Source organism: Sturnus vulgaris, chromosome Z, assembly GCF_052056855.1.
Source record: "Sturnus vulgaris isolate bStuVul1 chromosome Z, bStuVul1.hap1, whole genome shotgun sequence".
NCBI classification, from domain to species: domain Eukaryota; kingdom Metazoa; phylum Chordata; class Aves; order Passeriformes; family Sturnidae; genus Sturnus; species Sturnus vulgaris.
The window spans coordinates 645,517-662,874 of NC_142283.1; the positions used below are offsets into that span (position 1 = coordinate 645,517).

The 17,358-nt window shown below is 42.8% G+C and overlaps 1 protein-coding gene and 1 long non-coding RNA gene across 4 annotated transcripts in view; one reads left to right on the forward strand and one right to left on the reverse strand.

Annotated features, from left to right (window-relative positions):
- The window catches only part of MSH3 (mutS homolog 3), an 87,934-nt gene that overhangs the window by 36,380 nt on the left and 34,196 nt on the right, over positions 1 to 17,358 (forward strand). For all 3 annotated transcript variants that reach the window (XM_088156291.1, XM_014889948.2, XM_088156290.1), the window contains 3 exons: positions 2,019 to 2,103; positions 2,651 to 2,760; positions 12,437 to 12,569. In XM_088156291.1, the coding sequence (XP_088012417.1) occupies positions 2,019 to 2,103; positions 2,651 to 2,760; positions 12,437 to 12,569 (328 nt within the window). The remainder of the gene's footprint in view (positions 1 to 2,018; positions 2,104 to 2,650; positions 2,761 to 12,436; positions 12,570 to 17,358) is intronic.
- Positions 13,520 to 15,812, reverse strand: LOC148219553 (uncharacterized). The gene is made up of 2 exons (XR_015799402.1): positions 14,902 to 15,812; positions 13,520 to 14,605 (listed from the first exon to the last, which is right to left on the reverse strand). It is a non-coding gene; the product is annotated as an uncharacterized LOC148219553 (long non-coding RNA).

The window sequence follows — 17,358 nt, forward strand, 5'->3', positions numbered from 1 at the left end:
GAAATACCTGATAGAGATTGAGGGGTTTTTTTTTTCACTTTTTTATCGAGTTCTGATCCCAAGCTGAAGGCAGATGAGTGGGTGGAAGCAAAACATGTTCTGTGCTGTGACATGTGGAATTGTTGGTTGGGCATATCCTGCAGTTGATCTTGGCTGTTACTCATGTGCTCCAAACTCTCAATTACCACGTTTAATAGCAGGGTGAAGTAACTCAGATAAAGAAAACGCCTGGGTAATGCAAGACACACGTAATTTATGCTGTGAAAACAACTTGAGCTTGTCTGATCTGAAAGAACTGTAAATACACTGTGAAAGGAGAGTAAATCCAATGTGCAGTGGAGCAGAGTGAGTTGTTTCCAGACCCTCCTGTGAGCAGAGCGTGTCCTGTGCTGGGTGCACCAGAACCAGAGAAATCCACAATCCTGGAGCTCTGATGGGACAGGGGGGACCAGGAGCATCCTCTTGGCTTGGGAGGGGAGGTGGAAGGGCTTGGTTCTCAGCCAGCTGGGTTTAACAGACCAGAGCAGTGAAAACTGGGAAACTGCAGTCGGTCCTGGGTGCAGAAAGGGGCTTTTGGAACAGCAGATGGGATCTGTTGTCCCATGCAGGGAGTGGGAAGCAAGCAGAAATCGTTCCTAATTAATTTTCGCCAGCATCAGCAGTTGTGACTGGAGATAATAAAAAAGAAGTATTGTTTTGTTGCTTACAATATTGTGCAATTTGGAAAGTGTTGCTGGTTTTGCCTCCAGTGTTTTCTTTTGCTGGTCAACTTCCTTGGTTTCTGAAATAGCCCACAAAGCAGAATAATTATGACTATGGGTACAGTTCTGAGTCAGCTGTACTTCCAAGCTGTCATTAAACTTCTTCAGGGCCCTCAGTTGAATCTGCTTCTTTTACAATTCTGTGGAAAATACTTCTAATTTGACCCATTATTTAGGAAAAAAATTGGTAGCAGGCCCAAGCACCTGCATACAACATAAATATATAAGATTAGTCTCTGAATATTTCATATTTCTGAAAGTTTTGGTGCTGCTCTTGTTTTTAGTGTAGCAGCAATGCAGCTGTGTGTGCCTAGCAGGAAAAGGTGGAGCATCCAAGTACTCTTCCAGAGGGTTTAAAATTGAGTGCACTGAGAAACTTCTTGTAAAAAGTCAAGAAAACTATTTTAAATCTTGCCCTGCAAGTGGTTCTGCTTAGTCTAAGACAGAACAGGACAAGGAATGTCCCAGATTCTGAGCAAGGGGCAGTCAGCAGGATGATTAACCCAGACAATCATGACTTGATTTGTCAGAAGCATTTAGTGAGGGTATTGCACTTCACAGACCTGACTACTACGGGTGTGTCTCAGACTGAAAGGATTTTCAGATCTGCTATGATTGCACACCTAATGCCATTATTTTATTAATGGGGGTTCTAAAGCAGCACAACCTTTGGGTTGGTCTCATCCGCCTCTATTAAGGGGTATCAAAAAGTAATTTTGGTCACGGTTATTTCATATTAAAACAAAATAAAATAGTTTCACTCGCCCCTATTTCTGTTTTCCTACATAATTGAACTTGCAGGTTGTTTAAATTTGTAGTAGTAATAAAAAGTAATATGTATTTTGTTACGATGTTTTCATGATGAGTTATGTTAAAAATCTGTTCCATTCTTGAAGTATTGTTAGTCCTATCTTTGCTAAATTGTAAATTAATAAATAAATTAACAATTAATTAATAAATTAGCCATTTAGTGGAAAAGGGTTAGATAGCAGGAGGGCTGGATTTTGTTCTGGGCTTTATCAGTCACTGTAGGAAATGGGGAAGTGAGTCTGAAATTTTACTTTTCCAAGCAGAAAGTCAAAAGAAGTTATTACTGTTCAGTTCTTTTATTTATCTGAGGAGATTTTAATTTCTCACTTGACTTTTAAAAATTTATTTGCATAACTGTTGAATTCTCCAGTGTGAGAAACCTGACAGTGTCTCAGTGTTCTGCCCATGCCAAATTTAAGATATAACATCTCAAATTCCTCTCCCCAGCAATTTCAAACGGATGTCCAGTGAAACTGAACACATGACAATTAATGGGACAACAATGAAAAATCTTGAAATTTTACAGAATCAGGTAAGGACAAATGTGATTGTTTTAATAAATGCTGAGATTTTTACTTTTCCCAATGAGGTTTATCAAATGTGGAAATCTGACCCATAAGTCTTAAATTATTTTAAATGAGATCAGACTGGAGGGAGATAACATTTTCAGAATCATAAGTGAAGTTAATCTGTATGAGTTTTTAGTATGAGTTAGGAACCTTGCTGCACTTTGATTAACAAAGAACTTTCCTGAAGTTTAATTTCTTCAGCACCTGCAGTTGAGTGGTTTGTTTTTGTGCTTCTGCTCAGAGCTTTATGCACAGGCTTATTTTAACTGTTTAGTTTGTCCTTGTCATTTTCTAAAAAAACATTTTCTAGCTAAAGGAAAAATATACTTAAATATCCTACGATTCCTGGAGGTTCTTCATGTAAGGCATTGTTGGTGAACAAAATCGATAATGAATGTACAGCTGCCATATCTTAAAGCCCAAACACAATGTTTTCAATAATGTGAAGATCCTGCCACTGCAAAGCCGACTGCTCGGTTGTAAATAATCGAGTGATTTTCATTATTTCAGACTGACATGAGAACAAAAGGGAGCCTGCTGTGGGTCTTGGATCATACCAAGACTCCCTTTGGACGTCGCAGACTGAAGAAATGGGTAACCCAGCCCCTGCTGAAGATCAGGTGAGCTGGCTCCTTGTCCTGGGCTGAGCCTCTGCTTTCTGGCTCTGATGTTGAGTGTGCCCCCATGAATTTCTTTGTCCAGAAGACCAGGGACCCACAGCAGAGTTGGCACAGCGAATGACACAGTAGGAGTGGTGGGTGCTGTATTTAGGTTTGAAGGAGTTAAACCACTCTTTTGGACACAGATAAATAGTGGTGGGTTTGGACCACGTTAGAAATTGCTTTGCAGAAATCGAATTCTGTATTCTTTTTCAAGCAGTCAATGAGGATGACCTGGGGTTGGAGGTTGTTTTGTTCCTAAACTTGCTAATTAGTGTTGGATGTCTTCCTTGCTTCACAAGTATTTACATCCCTAATGTGTTTAATTTCTTCTGAAGTAGCTGTGGATGCTTTTGTTATCCCTGTACACAGTGTATTGATCAGGAGAGAGTTCCTTTTTGTTAATCCTGAAATGTGATGATTATTTGGCCACTCCTGTATTTTGACCTATGCTTGATTTATCAGTGCTTTAGAAATGCTGTGTTTCGTAGCAGTATTATTCTGATTTTCCCTTGTCTCAGTTTTGAAATGGACTCCATCTTTTCTGATTCCTCTTTGCAGACTCGATTTGAGTGTTGTGCTTGAATGTGTAGTAAATAGAAGTGTTGAGTCCATGGGCTGCATTTGCCTACATTTTGAGATTTTGAATCCATTCATCTGAACATGTGTTTCCCGAGCATTTTCAGTGTGGAGTTCATTTAAGTTGTCACTTTGTTCCCTTCAGTTGTAGCACACAGAAGATCTTTTGATTTGCTTGTCCACAGTATTTTTCCCCTCTGTTTTACATTTGAAAATACAGTAAGCAGTTTTAATGTTTATTATTTTTAAATAGTGAGATATACCAGTGTTTTAGCATCTTGCTGTTGCTGGTAACTTACAACTTTCCTTCAGAACATTTTTTTTTTCTTGATCAATCTAGTATGTTAAAGCACTGTACTTCTGCAGCATGACTGCTTAATTTTCTTATTAGCCTTTTCCTAATGAGTTAATTTCAGTGGCCCATTTTTTATTTATTTATTTTTAAATTCTTCTGATCATAGTTTTCGTGTATCTTCCCCACTTCCAAAGGCTTTTGATGTAACCATCCTGAACAGCATGGGAGTGAATCAGGGCGCTGTGTCACGGGAAGCTTTTGGGTGGAGTCTCGGGGCCACTGTGCAGGGGTAGGTGTGAATAAATGAGTTTATTTTCGCTGCCTGCCCTCGGGGCCGGCGGGTCTGTGTGTGCAGCTGTCAGCGGAGGGAGCCAGAGCACTGAGGATGGCCCCGGGCAGGACCTGGCTCCTCCCGGGGATGCTGCAGCAGCTCGGACACGGAGCTCCCTCCCAGCACGGCAGGCAGAAACTGCTTGCCCAGCGCTCCATCCCTCTTGTCAACCAGTACATTCAGTTTAAATTCTCCCTTGTCTCAGTGCAGAACCGGCTTTACAGCTCGGTAGTTTTGTTTCCTCTGTTTCCCTCTGCTCCTTCCTGCTTCTAGAGAGGGATGCTTGGCATTTTCGGGCACTGTGGCTGGGGGTGATGGTGCTCCTCAGTACTTCTTGGAGCTAAAAAAGCTGTTTTGCTCTATGTACTTCTTCCTTTCTGACTCTCAAGTTGTAGTTTTACATAGTTAGTGCATCAGGCATTTGGCAATATTGTTCTCATTAATGCACACAAATGCACTCAGAGACCCTCCTGTAATTGTAATACACCTGTGCCTCCTGGAGTGACATTCTCAGAGGAAGTAAGGCTTCTGCACTGCATCTTTTCCAGTCAGTGAGTAGGTGTATCAAGAAGTGAGAGGGTGTAATTACTGCTTTATGCCTTAGAGTTGAAAATCACTTGGGATGATGACTAAATTTCCTGTGAAGAAACCATGCATTAGGTTGAATAAAGATGGAATGTGTACAGACTCATTTGGGCAAACTTGAAGATACTCTTTGAAATCATCAGTGGTGCAATACATGTAGAGACAAGATGTGTACATTTGGGAAAAAAGGAAATGGCAAAAAAAAAAAGTTTAACCAAGAGGGGTTTAATGTCCTCACTTACTCACCTGGGTATACAAAGATAATGAGGTAAGAGTGTATCAGTCACCAACAACTGAGCTTTTTAGGAGAAATAAGGAAGCTTGTTTTCCTGCAGAAGTTAGGTATTTGTGGGTTGTAGAAGTGTTATCTTGCCTCTGAAATCCAAGTTCCATTGAGTACCTTTCTCACCTGGTGTCTGTAAGTGGAATGGAAGAAAAGGAGAAAAGGCCTGGAGAGTTCGGGTGAGTTTCTGGAGAGTTCTGGGTGGCCTGCTGTCCCCACTTGGCAAGAGGGCTCCAGCAGGAGAGGCAGCAGGGCAGCCAAAAGGCTCAGGACAGCTCTCAGGGTCCAGTGTTGCAGCACAGTGTGACCTTTGTCACAAAAATACTTTCTTTCCTAATGGGGAATAGGTCTCAGAACCCGTGAGGCTGATGTCAAAGTCACAGCTTTGTTGATAGCTTCACGAGGAGGAGAAAGATAAGGTTGCCACAGGCCTGGCTGAGCAAACCTGTCTCTGGTTTTAATCTCTTGTTTTGTTGTATATTTTGGATGTTGTCCTGTTTAGACACTGCCCTGCACATGACCAATGTGAAACGTCACCTCTGCAGAATGTGTCCTGTCTTCATTTTCCCTATTATCAGTATTATCCATACTTACCCACTGCCTCCCTCCTTCCCCTCCCAGGTGTCAGGAGTGCTGATCACCCATCTGCAGCACGGACAGACAGATAAATACTGCATCCATCCCTGGCTGGGCATTAATTTGTGTCTGAGCCTTGCTCAGCTGTTGATTCACAACTCCTATGAAATCTGTTTTCTGCATCTATCCAACACACAACCTTGTCAAGGTTGGCTGGAGTTGAACAAGGACTTCAAAACTGGCAAAGGCAGATGAGTAGAGCAGCAGAATTAGCTATAGGTTAATTATTTGCCCAGTAGATGAGTCTGTAAAGCTCATAAAGCTGTGACGAGGTGTTTAAGCACAACTTCAGGATGATGCACCATGCAGAGCACTTGATAGCCAGTGCAGGGGAATATCTGCAGATTCCATTCCTGCAGAAAGCACTGCTTAGGGGAGGTGATTCCCCCAGCCTCCCTCTCTGCTCCTGCACAGCTGGGATGTCTTTTTACAGGATATGTGATTCCTGGGGCCAGAGCCAGGGGGGAGGCAGAGCCCTTGCTGTGGGACTGGCAGAGAGCCTGGCTGCTGTTGGCCTCTGTTGCAGAAGTGCTTCCTTTGAGTGAAAATAATTTCTAATGCGAAATTTTAGAAGCTTAGGGATGTGTGTGGGATAAAGGGTGTGAACATACTAGTTTGCACAGTAATTTCCTTCTTTGGGGCATTCTCTACAGGTTGTTGAGGGTTTTTGTGTGTGAAGTAGTTTAAACAGACTGAGTGACCCACAGGTGCCAAGATTGTATTTATTTGATATTCTTTTGTCTGTCTTAGATTTTCAGTGTTACATGTGATGTGCCTGCATTTATTTGTAGCCAAGATCACCTGATCTTTTTTTTAGTTAAAGCTGATGTTTAAATCTCAAGGAAGGAGAAAAGCTGTATCTGTTTAGACAGTTGCCAAAAACATGTCAACCTTTGCTTTGTGCTTCAGAGAAGCCAGATTTTTAATTACCTCTCAAAATCTGTGTTTCTGGTTTTTTCCCTTGGGATTCCAGTATACTTTGTCCCCTCTTTCTTCCAGTTGTGGACAAGATGATGCTTTTATAATATTAAAGCCTTGTAAGATGGTATTGATAATTACTCTTAATCTGAATATGCTTTGTCCACAGGAGCTCACAATGACTGTCAGTGTAGTTAATTCAGAGCTGCACAGTTCAGGACTACAGACAGTTCCTTATCTTCTTCTGAAGAAAAGGAGGATTTACACTTCTATACACAAAGTGTAATTCTAAAGGAGTGTCTTTCAAGCTTGACTTTGTCCTTGTTCTCATAATTAAAATATCAGGGCAATAAAACAAAATATCCTTGAAGAAACCCATCTTATTTCAGACTTAAACTGGTTCCCATTTGATACCATCTTCATCCACAGCAAGATTATATTTTTTTTCCCCAGCAGTAATTTGTGAATAAAATCCACTGATCCTACATCAGGGCTAAATTTTCCTCCTAAGAATGACAATTTTATAGAATCAGTGCCAGTATAAAATGCACAAATGCAGGTTACAGCATATGCCCGAGATCTCAGAATTGTTGTAGGAAAGAAAAAGATTGCAGCATCATCAGATGTATTGATTCATTTTTGCTAGCTGTGTTTTGGTCCCTTTGAATGCTGTGTCTAATTCCTTATAAATTGAGCAATCAGGCATTCATTCATGTTGGCTAAAGTAGCTAATTGTTTCCTTTTTAGGCACAAAGAGCTGAAATGCATTGTGTATGAACATAAACAAAAGTGTTTGATTACCATTTGCATATTTTGGACGTTCTTTTAACAGATGTGAAGCTGAAGTTTAGGGTACTCGTGTGCTGCTGCTCAGTGTTTGAGATCCATTCCGGGAGATTGTCCTCTCCTGCTGGACCTCTCCGGAGAGGCATCAGACATCAGGAGTGGGAGAGTAAATCACTGCAGAAACAAGTGACCCGATCCAGAAGGATGCTTGATTTTTTAGGTTTCACTTAGATTTCACTGCACTAATTATGGTATAATTACCCTCATTGTACTTTTTCATGGGTGCTAATGGATAAAATTCCAGCGGTCACCCAACATTTAACAGACCAGGGTTGATCCCGTGACTGAGCCAGTTTCCAGCTTAGCCAGCTCTTGGGTAAAAAGGCAGAGGTGAGGGTGGCATCCCTGCCTTAAGGATGCTGTTATAAATGAGAGACAAAAGTCTCGATATTCAGCAAAATTTAGATTGCTTTATTTGATATAGACAGAGCAAGCAGCGCTGGGGAACGTGAGGGGTGACCGCCCACTCCCCGCTCCACCCAACCTTGGTTTGCAGCCTCTTCTTATACTGTGGGTTCTCGTTGTTCACAAATTCACAAAGCCTTTGGGTGATAATCAGTCACAGCCATCCGGTCCTTGTAGGTGACCACCAGGGAAGTTCTGGGAGTCTGGTTTTTGGGATAGGCAGCATTGATCAGACAAAGGCAGGAAGGGCTTTTTGGGAAGTCCGGTTTTGCAAGTTGGCAGCCGATACAACTTATTTGAAAAACATAACATAACATACTGTAACATAATGCAACATAATATAACATCACAAGGTGATTTTAAACAGAATGATTTAATCATATAATTTCCTTTATCTAGTGTCCATGCTTCACTTTAGAGCTTAGAATTTTGGTTTATACAAACCCCAATGCTTTTGTGATTAACACGAATCTTTTATCCATTATTACAATGCCAAGCACCCGAGGTGGGCAGGAAAGGAAGGACAGAGCTTCCACAGAAGGCACAAATCTTTGTTAGAGATTTACTCGGGGTCCTGATGGGATGAGCACTCAGAGCAGTGGGTTTGGCCAGAGGGACAGAAAGGGGAGAGAGAGGGGGCGAGGAGGGATGGGAGAGAGGGGTCCCTGTGCTGTGCAGTGCTGTGCACACCTGGGCTCCCCTCCCTACCTGCAGGGACCTTCTCATGGTGCCAGCTCCTGCCTTGCAGCTCCTGCCTTGGCCCAGAGCAGCTGTGAGAGGCAATCTGCTCAGAGAAGGCTTGGGGTGCTCCTGACCCTGCTGTTCCCGGCCTCATTGCTGGGCTCTGCTCCTCTCCAGCAGGCACCACACGGATGTTTGTCCTGGAAAAGTGCATCCCTGCATCCCTGGCTCTGCAGGGCCCTGCTGCAGCCCCAGCAGTGCTTGGCTGGCTCTGCAGTGTTGGTCCCCCTGACCCCCAGGCTCCTGCAGCAAGCCAGGGCTTTACCTGCTGGTTCTCTAAAAGGACACCCTGAGTTTGTGGACTGCCCAGTGCTAGTTCCACCAGGAGAGCTGTGGGCTTTGGTGGCATTAATTGCCGGCCATGAAAGGGAGTGGTGTAAAGCAGGGGACACTGCACCATCTGACAAGGTCTTTAACTTAATCAGCTCATCCAAAATCGTCATTCGTGAACAGTGGTGTGAGGTGAGGTCAGAAAAAGCCCCATAATATAGAAATGAGTAATTTAAATGATACATTTTCATTCTTTTCAGTTCTGCAGGAGGCTGCTAGGCTTTGATTTAGATACCATAGCCCATGGAAAGCAATGTTTGTTGTTTCATACCCTTAGTTGTGTTCTTTAAAGGGTTGATTTCCTGTGACTGACAGTTCTGCACATCACTGTTCTCTTGGAATGGATTTAATAAAATTAATTGTATACACAATTCTTGAGTTATGTCCTTAGCATGATGAATGAATTCATACTGTATGCATTTAGCATAAGGTAAGAGATTTCTGATAAATTTGTATTTATTTTCCTTGTATTTAAATAATACTTTACATGAATGAAAATGCCCTTAGTTCTTACATAGCAGGTACATTATCTATTTCACTCTGCTTTAAATGTAAAGATATAATATCACATCTGAAAATGTTAGGTTTGTTTTTTTGGTTTTTTTTTGCTGCAGGAGAGACCAGCACAGCAGCAGCCAGCAATCCTGTTTAGGCTGCTCAGATGTTAATTCTGTGCATTGCTTTCGTGTCTGCAGCCTTCTGCTTTGTCAAAATAATTTTTAGCTCAGGATTGAAACATGTTCCTCGCATTTCTAATTTTCACTATTGTTCACTATTTGGCAGCAGAATAATGCAGGGGAGTATCTCATTATTTCACTTCAAGTAGTTCTTTTAAATGACTGCAATAACAATTCTGCAGTTAGATTTTGTTATGTTTAAATACACTGAAAAGTGATTTTAGTATTGTATTAATGATGCTATTCTTATATGGGGGGTATGGCAGAAGTAAGAGTATTGCTTTTAGTCAACTGAATTATGTTACATTATTCCACAGAAGATTGCTTAGAAAATTGGATAAAGCTCAGATTGCTGACATGGTTTATACAGATGAGAAAGAACAGGCTAATATTGCACCTAAATGCAGCCTGAAGTAGTAGCCAGTTCAGCTGGCTGTTGAGTTTCTTTGCATAATGTTAGCTCCAGGTTTTCTGGTGGTGGAATTATTTCCCAGACCGTGCAGAGATGCATCCCCAAACTGTACATTACATTTGCTGGATAAAGGAATTTGTTCTGTGCAGTGCAAAGCAAATTCCTTTAGAGATGGCTTAGCAACTGGTCAGTGTAATTTATATATTTATATATTGGCACTCAAAGAAGTGCTTGTTAATTTAAGTCTAGATGTTTAAAGTTTAAAAGCATACTTTGAATTTCATCATATGTTTTTATTATATCTTGTCCCAATCCTTCCTTCCTCATGGGTACCTGGTGCTTTAGGCAATTCTTTGTTGTACTTTCTGAATTTTGAAATAGGAATCCCACTGAGTTTTTTTTACAGGTGGTAAAAAATGGGTCATATGGTACAGAATGCCATTTTCCTGACCCTTTCTTATTTGTGGGATTAAAGCAGAAAAAGTGTATGGATGCTTAGTTTTAGATTACTGGAGCTCCAGTAACACAGCCATATGTGAGGATGATTAAAGTGCAGATTAAGCTTTGGAGGGAGGAGTTTTTCAAATATCTGCATCTATTTTACATATTACTGCCAGCTTCCAGTTGGCCACATAGTAATACTGCTGTTTAAATTAAGTAACAGAGCTCTGCTGCTTAGAGTGCTTTTTTATAATGAAAAATAAAGGTTTTCATCCTCTGTGAGGTACATATGTTTATAATTTAACAGTTCAGTACTCCCTCATGTGGAGGAGAAGTGTTCCAGGGTTTCCAGCACAGCAAACATCAGTAATTCTCCATGAAGATGGAATTGTGGGTGGGGACACTGACCCTTCAGGACATCACTGTAGGAGTTGGCTGGCTGGAGCTGTGTGCTCAGGCTGTTCTGTGCCTCTGTCACTGATGCCAGCCCTGCTCAGCTCATCCCTGTCACCCCACTGTCCTTGGGTGCTGCTTCCGAGTTGCCTGGCTGCCCCAGGAAGGGGGAAATGTTAAAAAGTCGTGTGTTGGCATCGCTGGAGCAGTGGATCAGCTGTTCCTGTCACCTGCTGAGCAGTCCTGCCAGGTGTGGGCTTTCCCCGGCTGTGGGTAGTGGGGTGTTGTGAGAGCTGTTCAGGACGGCACTGAGGTCCCAGCCCAGCAGCAGAGGCTGTCCCTGTTCCCGTGGCAGCACTGGGAGCTGCACCTGCCCCAGGTGAGCAGAGCCATCCTGGTGCTGCCCTGCCAGGCCGCTCTGGGGATCAGGGTGTGCTGTCTCTGGCAGGTGAGAAGCTGCTTTTACTGTTGGCAAAATAAAAGTATGGCACTGAAACTGTCCTGGCACATGGGAGCTGTTGGATTTGTGTTTGCCTGAGAGCACACCCAGGCATGATTTCCCCTTTCACATGAAGTGCAATAAAATTTCAAGGACTCTTAGATTCAGCTGTCCTCAGGGCCAGAGGTCTCTGGCTGCTGGACTGTTGTAATGTCTGCAACCTATGGAGGTGCCTAATATCTGTGATTTCCTCATGGACACTATTTATGGGCAGCCACACTGGCGACTGGCCTGAAACCTCTGCAGTAAAGGAGCAAGGCAGGCAGTCTTCCAAAAATCTTCAATTCAGATTGCATCCTTAGCTGTCATCCCTCTGTGCTGGCTGAGCTCTGAGCATCTTGCTGGTCCCTAAGAACATGGGCTGGGCTCCATTTGTGCACAGTTGTCTGGGACGTGGAGTGTCAGCATCAAAGGACTGATTTCCCCTTAAACTGCATGGGTGGATGGGCTTTGGATACACCCATTCACCCCCAGTCTTGTACTCCCCTGGAAAGCAGCAGGAAGGCAATTCGGTTGCACAGAAAGCAGGAATGCAGTTACCTCTGCAAACCCAGCCAGTCCATGGATATGTTGGAAGGATACAGAGGAGACTGGGGTGAAACTTGGTGGCAGTTGTCCGTTTTTGCAGCCCTTTGCTTTTAAGAATATGATTGTAAGGAACCTGCCCAGAACTATGGAATCACCTCGTTAAAAAAAGTGTTTCCTCACTCCAGGGTGTTTCCTTGGCTTCAGTCGGAAATAGGGAGATAAATGTTACAGGTTTTAGCAAAAACAAAAGGTAGAAAAGCCAACACAGGCAATTACCAATCAGTGGTCAGGATGAGACACAGGGGGGCAAATGGTGAGGGGTATCTGCAGCCTGCTGGGCTGAGGTGTGGTACGTGGAGTGCAGGTGGGAGTCCCAAACCCTCTGCCCATCCTCCTGTGCTTGTCTGGAGCTTTGGGGTGGAGTACTCAGAATTCAGAGCCACTCCTGTCCCTACCACCAGCAGCACATGCAGAACTGGGCACTGCACTGTCTTGGGCTGTTGTGAGCACAGCCAGGGGAGAATGAGCTCATGTCCAGGATCTGGCTTGCATTTGGAATGAAGTCCCAAAGATTCTCTGCATTCCTCAGTTCTTTTGCTAGCCTGCTCATGAGGACATGACATTAGTCAAAGAGTAAGATAAATCAACCCTACATAAACCAAAGGGAGAGGTTCACTGCCTCCCCCTTCCCCTCAGAGAAACACAAGCTGTAATATTGATTTTCTTCTTCTTTTACAGTGAAATAAATGCCCGGCTTGATGCAGTGTCTGAAATTCTCCTGTCAGAATCCAGCGTGTTTGGTCAGATTCAAAATCTCCTTTGCAAGCTGCCAGATTTAGAGAGAGGCCTCTGCAGTGTTTTCCACAAGAAGGTATACCTCTACCCACCATTACACTAATTCGTTGTTTTCTAGACAGCATCATTCTGTCTCAGTGTATTTCGTGTTTTGCATGGTTGGTTAAAAATGTTTTCTACTTAGCAGGACTGAGGCTGACATACTAAAGGGATGTGGGTTTATAAAAATCAGATGTGGTAAAATCTTACTTTGTGATCAGTGATATGCTGGTAGAAGAAATGTCTGGTAGGGCTCTAAAGCACATGCTTTGGATTGCTAGTGGTAACAGGAAAACATCTGCAGTGCTCATGATTTAGTGCCTGGATCCAGCGAGGTGGGATGGTGCAATAGGCCCTTTTGCCACGAATTGTTACTTGCCTTAAACCAAAGCTTTGCATTCCATATGCTTATCTAAAATCACATGTGCAAGTGGAGCCACTTGGCTGCAGTTAGCTGTTTGCTAAACAGCTAACTAAACCAACTGCTAAACCAACTGATTGTTGGTTTGTTTATAGATTCTCTAGTTTGGACCTCACGTCCACATTTTAATAAGAATCACTTAGGAATGATGAGACACTGACATTGACACTGACTAGAAGCAGATTAATGTGCCAATGGAACCTGTGGAGAACTTCATGTTCTTTTATTTCACTGTTCTACTTAGAGGTTTTGACAGTTTGTTTTTGATAAAGGAATAGATGGGTAGAATGAGCGCAAAGTTGAAAATTTTTTTGGATGGTACACTGTAAAGTTTTCCTGTCTCTGAAAATCTGAAACCCAGTTATTGTACAGTTTTTAACGCCCTGGGGTGCAGCAGTGTTTGGCTGTTGGAAAGGCTTGTGTGTTTCAGTGAATGGATACAGAGGTCCAGCCATAAGGAAGGTTGTGAAAACAGGGAGGGTGCACCACTCTGCCCATCCTCCAAAGTGCACCATCTTCACATGATACAGTTGTTGGGTTTCTTTGTGCAAACAAATGCCCAGGAATGAGATAATTCACCTTTTAATGGTTTAACTAATTTCAGGTTTCATACATAGTACTGTTTATAGGAATATATCTGCATTTCACAATATCCTGGAACTGCTCTGCTGCTGCCCTGTGGGTTTTTTTTTTGCTTTGGGTTGTTTGGTTTTGCTTTGTTTTCTGTCTGTACTTATTTCTTCAGATGTCCCTCCCTGCTGTAGAGCTGCTTGCCTTTCTCAGCTTTAAGCTCGGTTTGAGGTGGAGCCATGCAGACACCCTGGATTTTCATGTGGTTTTTGAGATAAGGTGACAATACAGCCACTGTAGCAGGAAGATGTGTGTAGTGAGTCAGATGCTGGAAAGAAGCTGCAGGAGAGGAGAAATGCTCCAGCAGAATCCCCAAAAAGGGTAAATGAGGGGGGAAAGCTCTAGGCACACACTTTTCATTTGATGGATTTGTTTTCCCTGGTAAAAGCCTGTGTTGTGCAGAGCACTCTGGAGAGGACCTGAAGACCTTTAGGAGTTTGAGGAGATGGCAGTGTCCCTGAGAGAATAAAGAATCAAAAGCAAACTCTGGAAAACTGATTCTGAGGCATTGATGGGGAATATGGAGCCTGGAGAAAGGTCCCAGCAAATATCTGAATACTCAGATATGTATTCAAGAACATGGATTAACTGGGTGTCACGGAATTTTTTTGTGTTCCTCCCCCCACCCCCCAGTGAATGCTGCCATTTCAGTTCCCTTCCAGCTCTGTTAGTTCCAGATGTCCATCTCCAGGTGCTCCAAGTGAGATCCAGTGCCTTTTCATTCCATTTAGGGATCCAAGACTGAATGGAACACACTGATGGCTTCACTGAAGGAATGTGGCTGTTGTTAGTTCAGTGCCAGCTGCAGGAAAAACAGGTGAATGTGACAAGCATTTCATCTTCCAGGCCCTTTGTGCTTCAGTGAAGTTATTATTTGAGGAGCTGTGCTGCACAAGGAGACTCTGGAGCGTGCAGAGATGGCTGGGGTGTCTTAGTCATTCCAAACATTCTTTGGAATGTTTTTCACATTCAGGTCAGCCACTGCAGAAATTCTATTGTGCAAAGCCCTGTGCACCAGTAACCTGTGGAGAAGACAGGAAAATGAAGGCAGAACAAAGGTCTGTAAGGCAGAGCATCCTGGTGGGAGCTCTTGTGGTCAAGGACATCTCTCTCTGTTGTCCTGGTCTGAATTACTCCATTTAGTTTTTGAAAGCCTGCTAATAAGTCATATCTGATAGCATAATTCAAGCTTGCAGTTCTTACCCTGTCCCTTCACAAGTTCCCATTGTCTCAAACCACCAGACCTGTTTCTGATTTACCCCAGGTATAGCCAATCTGGAATTGGAACAGTATTTTTACAGTGGGAATTAGGTATTACCTCGTGGGTCACAGCTCAGCTGTGATTTTGCCCCAGCCTGGAAAAGGACTGTGGGAGTGGTTCAGGAGACAAGAGCAATATTGCAGTTGCCATGGAGAGAGGAATTACTTCAGGAGGACTGGTTGCTGTTCTCAGTTTGTGCAGGTCCAGCACTTGACACCTCGCCAGGCAGAAATGCTCTCCACTGCAGAGGAGCCTCTCCTCTCTGTGGGGAGAGAAGGGTGCCTGCAGATGAAATGTTTGAAGACTTCTGGGTGACACTCAGAAGCTGACTGTGAAAGAATCCGAGAGACAGGGTTACGTATTACATATATTATATAAAAGTGTGTATTTATATAAACGTATGAAAATATACATATGTTATTTAAAACTCAATTACAATGAGTTTTGTCTCAATAATGCCTGGAGCTGGTGCAGAATCAGGCCTTGGTGGTGCTCAGAGAATCACCAAATCACCCAGCACAATTTACACCACTGACATTTCCTTCTGGCATCACTGGGAACACTGGGAAATACAAATGGCAGGACACAACTTTTTTTTTTTTTTTTTTTTTTTTTTTTTTTTTTTTTTCTCAGTGAAAATGGAGAGTGTTCAGCCTTGCCTTGGAGTGTGGCAAAAGAGGGTCAGTGACAGATGTTTGAGCAGGTTTTAAAACCAGTATGGAGTAAACATGCCATTTGTACTTTTAGAAATGTGTCCTACAGGGCCAGCCTGGTGTTCTTGCTGTTTTCATGCCCGTGTTTCCAGTGTGTTTCAGAAGATAAATATTTATACAGGCTCAACCCCTAAGTGTTTGTCTTATTTGTACCCTTTGCTCAATAAACATTATTTTTTCACTAAAGCACGGTCACAAAAGGAATTATCATAACAATTGGCTGTTAAGTGTACAAAACAGATTAAAGGGGAGCTGTTTAGCTAAGGAGGGAGAGCAATAACCAGACCTTACCAGCACGTGTAGTAAAACATAATTTCAGTTACTTCTGACTTGATTTTCCCCATACAAGAATCCTTTGACTCCAGCTAACATACACCTTGTATTTTTTACTTTTTTTACCCTACTATGGCAATATCAGGCATATCTTGCTTATACTACACTTCTAATCTTTTAAAGAGTCTGCATCACAGATATTTTTAGGTTTGCAATGCTAAATGCTGATTTGAGCAAACTGTTTCCCTTTAAGCTGATTAATGTATAGTCATAACAAGGGGACTTAATCTTAAAATTAAATACCTCATTTTTCCTGAACCAAAGTCTGCTCCCTATGCTAAAGAGATAAAGGTGGGTATTACAATTTGAAAGGAGTGATAAATGTATCCTGCATTTAGACACCCTTTTTTTTTTTTTTTTTTAATTTGAAATGCTTTTAACTTGGAGCAAGTGGTCAGTGGCTGCTAGCTGTGGGTCTCTGTTGGAAACAATTTCAGTAATGCAAACAGGGCTGAATTGCTGTCAGTGTTGCTGAGAGGGTGTTAGAGCTCTGTGATCTTTCCTGCATCCATTTTCAGGACAGTTTGGCAAACTGCTGGCTGAAACTGTTGTTTGGCATCACTGTCAGCTCTGAGGTTATTTCTCCAGTGCCAGACAAGTTATGGCTGCCATTGGTGTCACCTCAAAAGCAGACTTCAAAAATAGCATTGGATAAGCTTGTGAGAATCTTTTGTGGATGCAAGACTGTTAATCCTGCTTTGTGTAAACAATCTTTACTGTATTTTAAAAGCTTCTGATTTATAACACAGTATGTATCTTTTGTGAGGTTACCTAGGACTTGAGTGGAATCAGTCCCACTGTAATGGAGCCCAGATTTTCAGAGATATTTGAATGTGTCTGTTCCAAGTCATCTGTTTGCTTAGTAAATTGTGGAGGCATTAAATTTGAGATGCAGAGTACTTCAGTGTTACTGAAATGGAGCGAGGGGAAACAGGAGCACTCTGAATAACACAGAGGAGCTATGGTCACCCCCATTCTGCTGTTTAATAAGGTTGTTTGCAGTAAAACACGGTGAATTTCCCTTTCCCCAAAGGTCTGTAGTCACAGAATCAAACAGGTTTTAACTCACTGGTGGCTCTAGCAGTGTCCTGCAGGCCATCAGAGCTGCTGTGAGGAACCTAAGCGTGTTAATTAACCTTTTTCTGACAAATGTCACCACTTCAGCAGTTGTTTTAGGTGCCTTGAAATCCAGCTTTCTTGCCTCAGTGAAGCCTGAGCTTCACCATCCTCACACCCTTGTTGGCAAACACCTCAGCCAGGTGTTCCCACCTGTACCCACAAACATCTCCCTTTTCCTCTCTCCTACAGGTGGTGCACTGATCAGGGCCCTCTTTATTTCCTCCTTTTAAAAAAAGAGCAGTGAAACCCTCACCCCATCAGCACCCCTGCGGAGTGAGCAGATTTGTGTGCACACATTCTCCTGTCCTGATCACCTGTTCAGCAGGTGTGAATCACCCTGCTGCCTCCA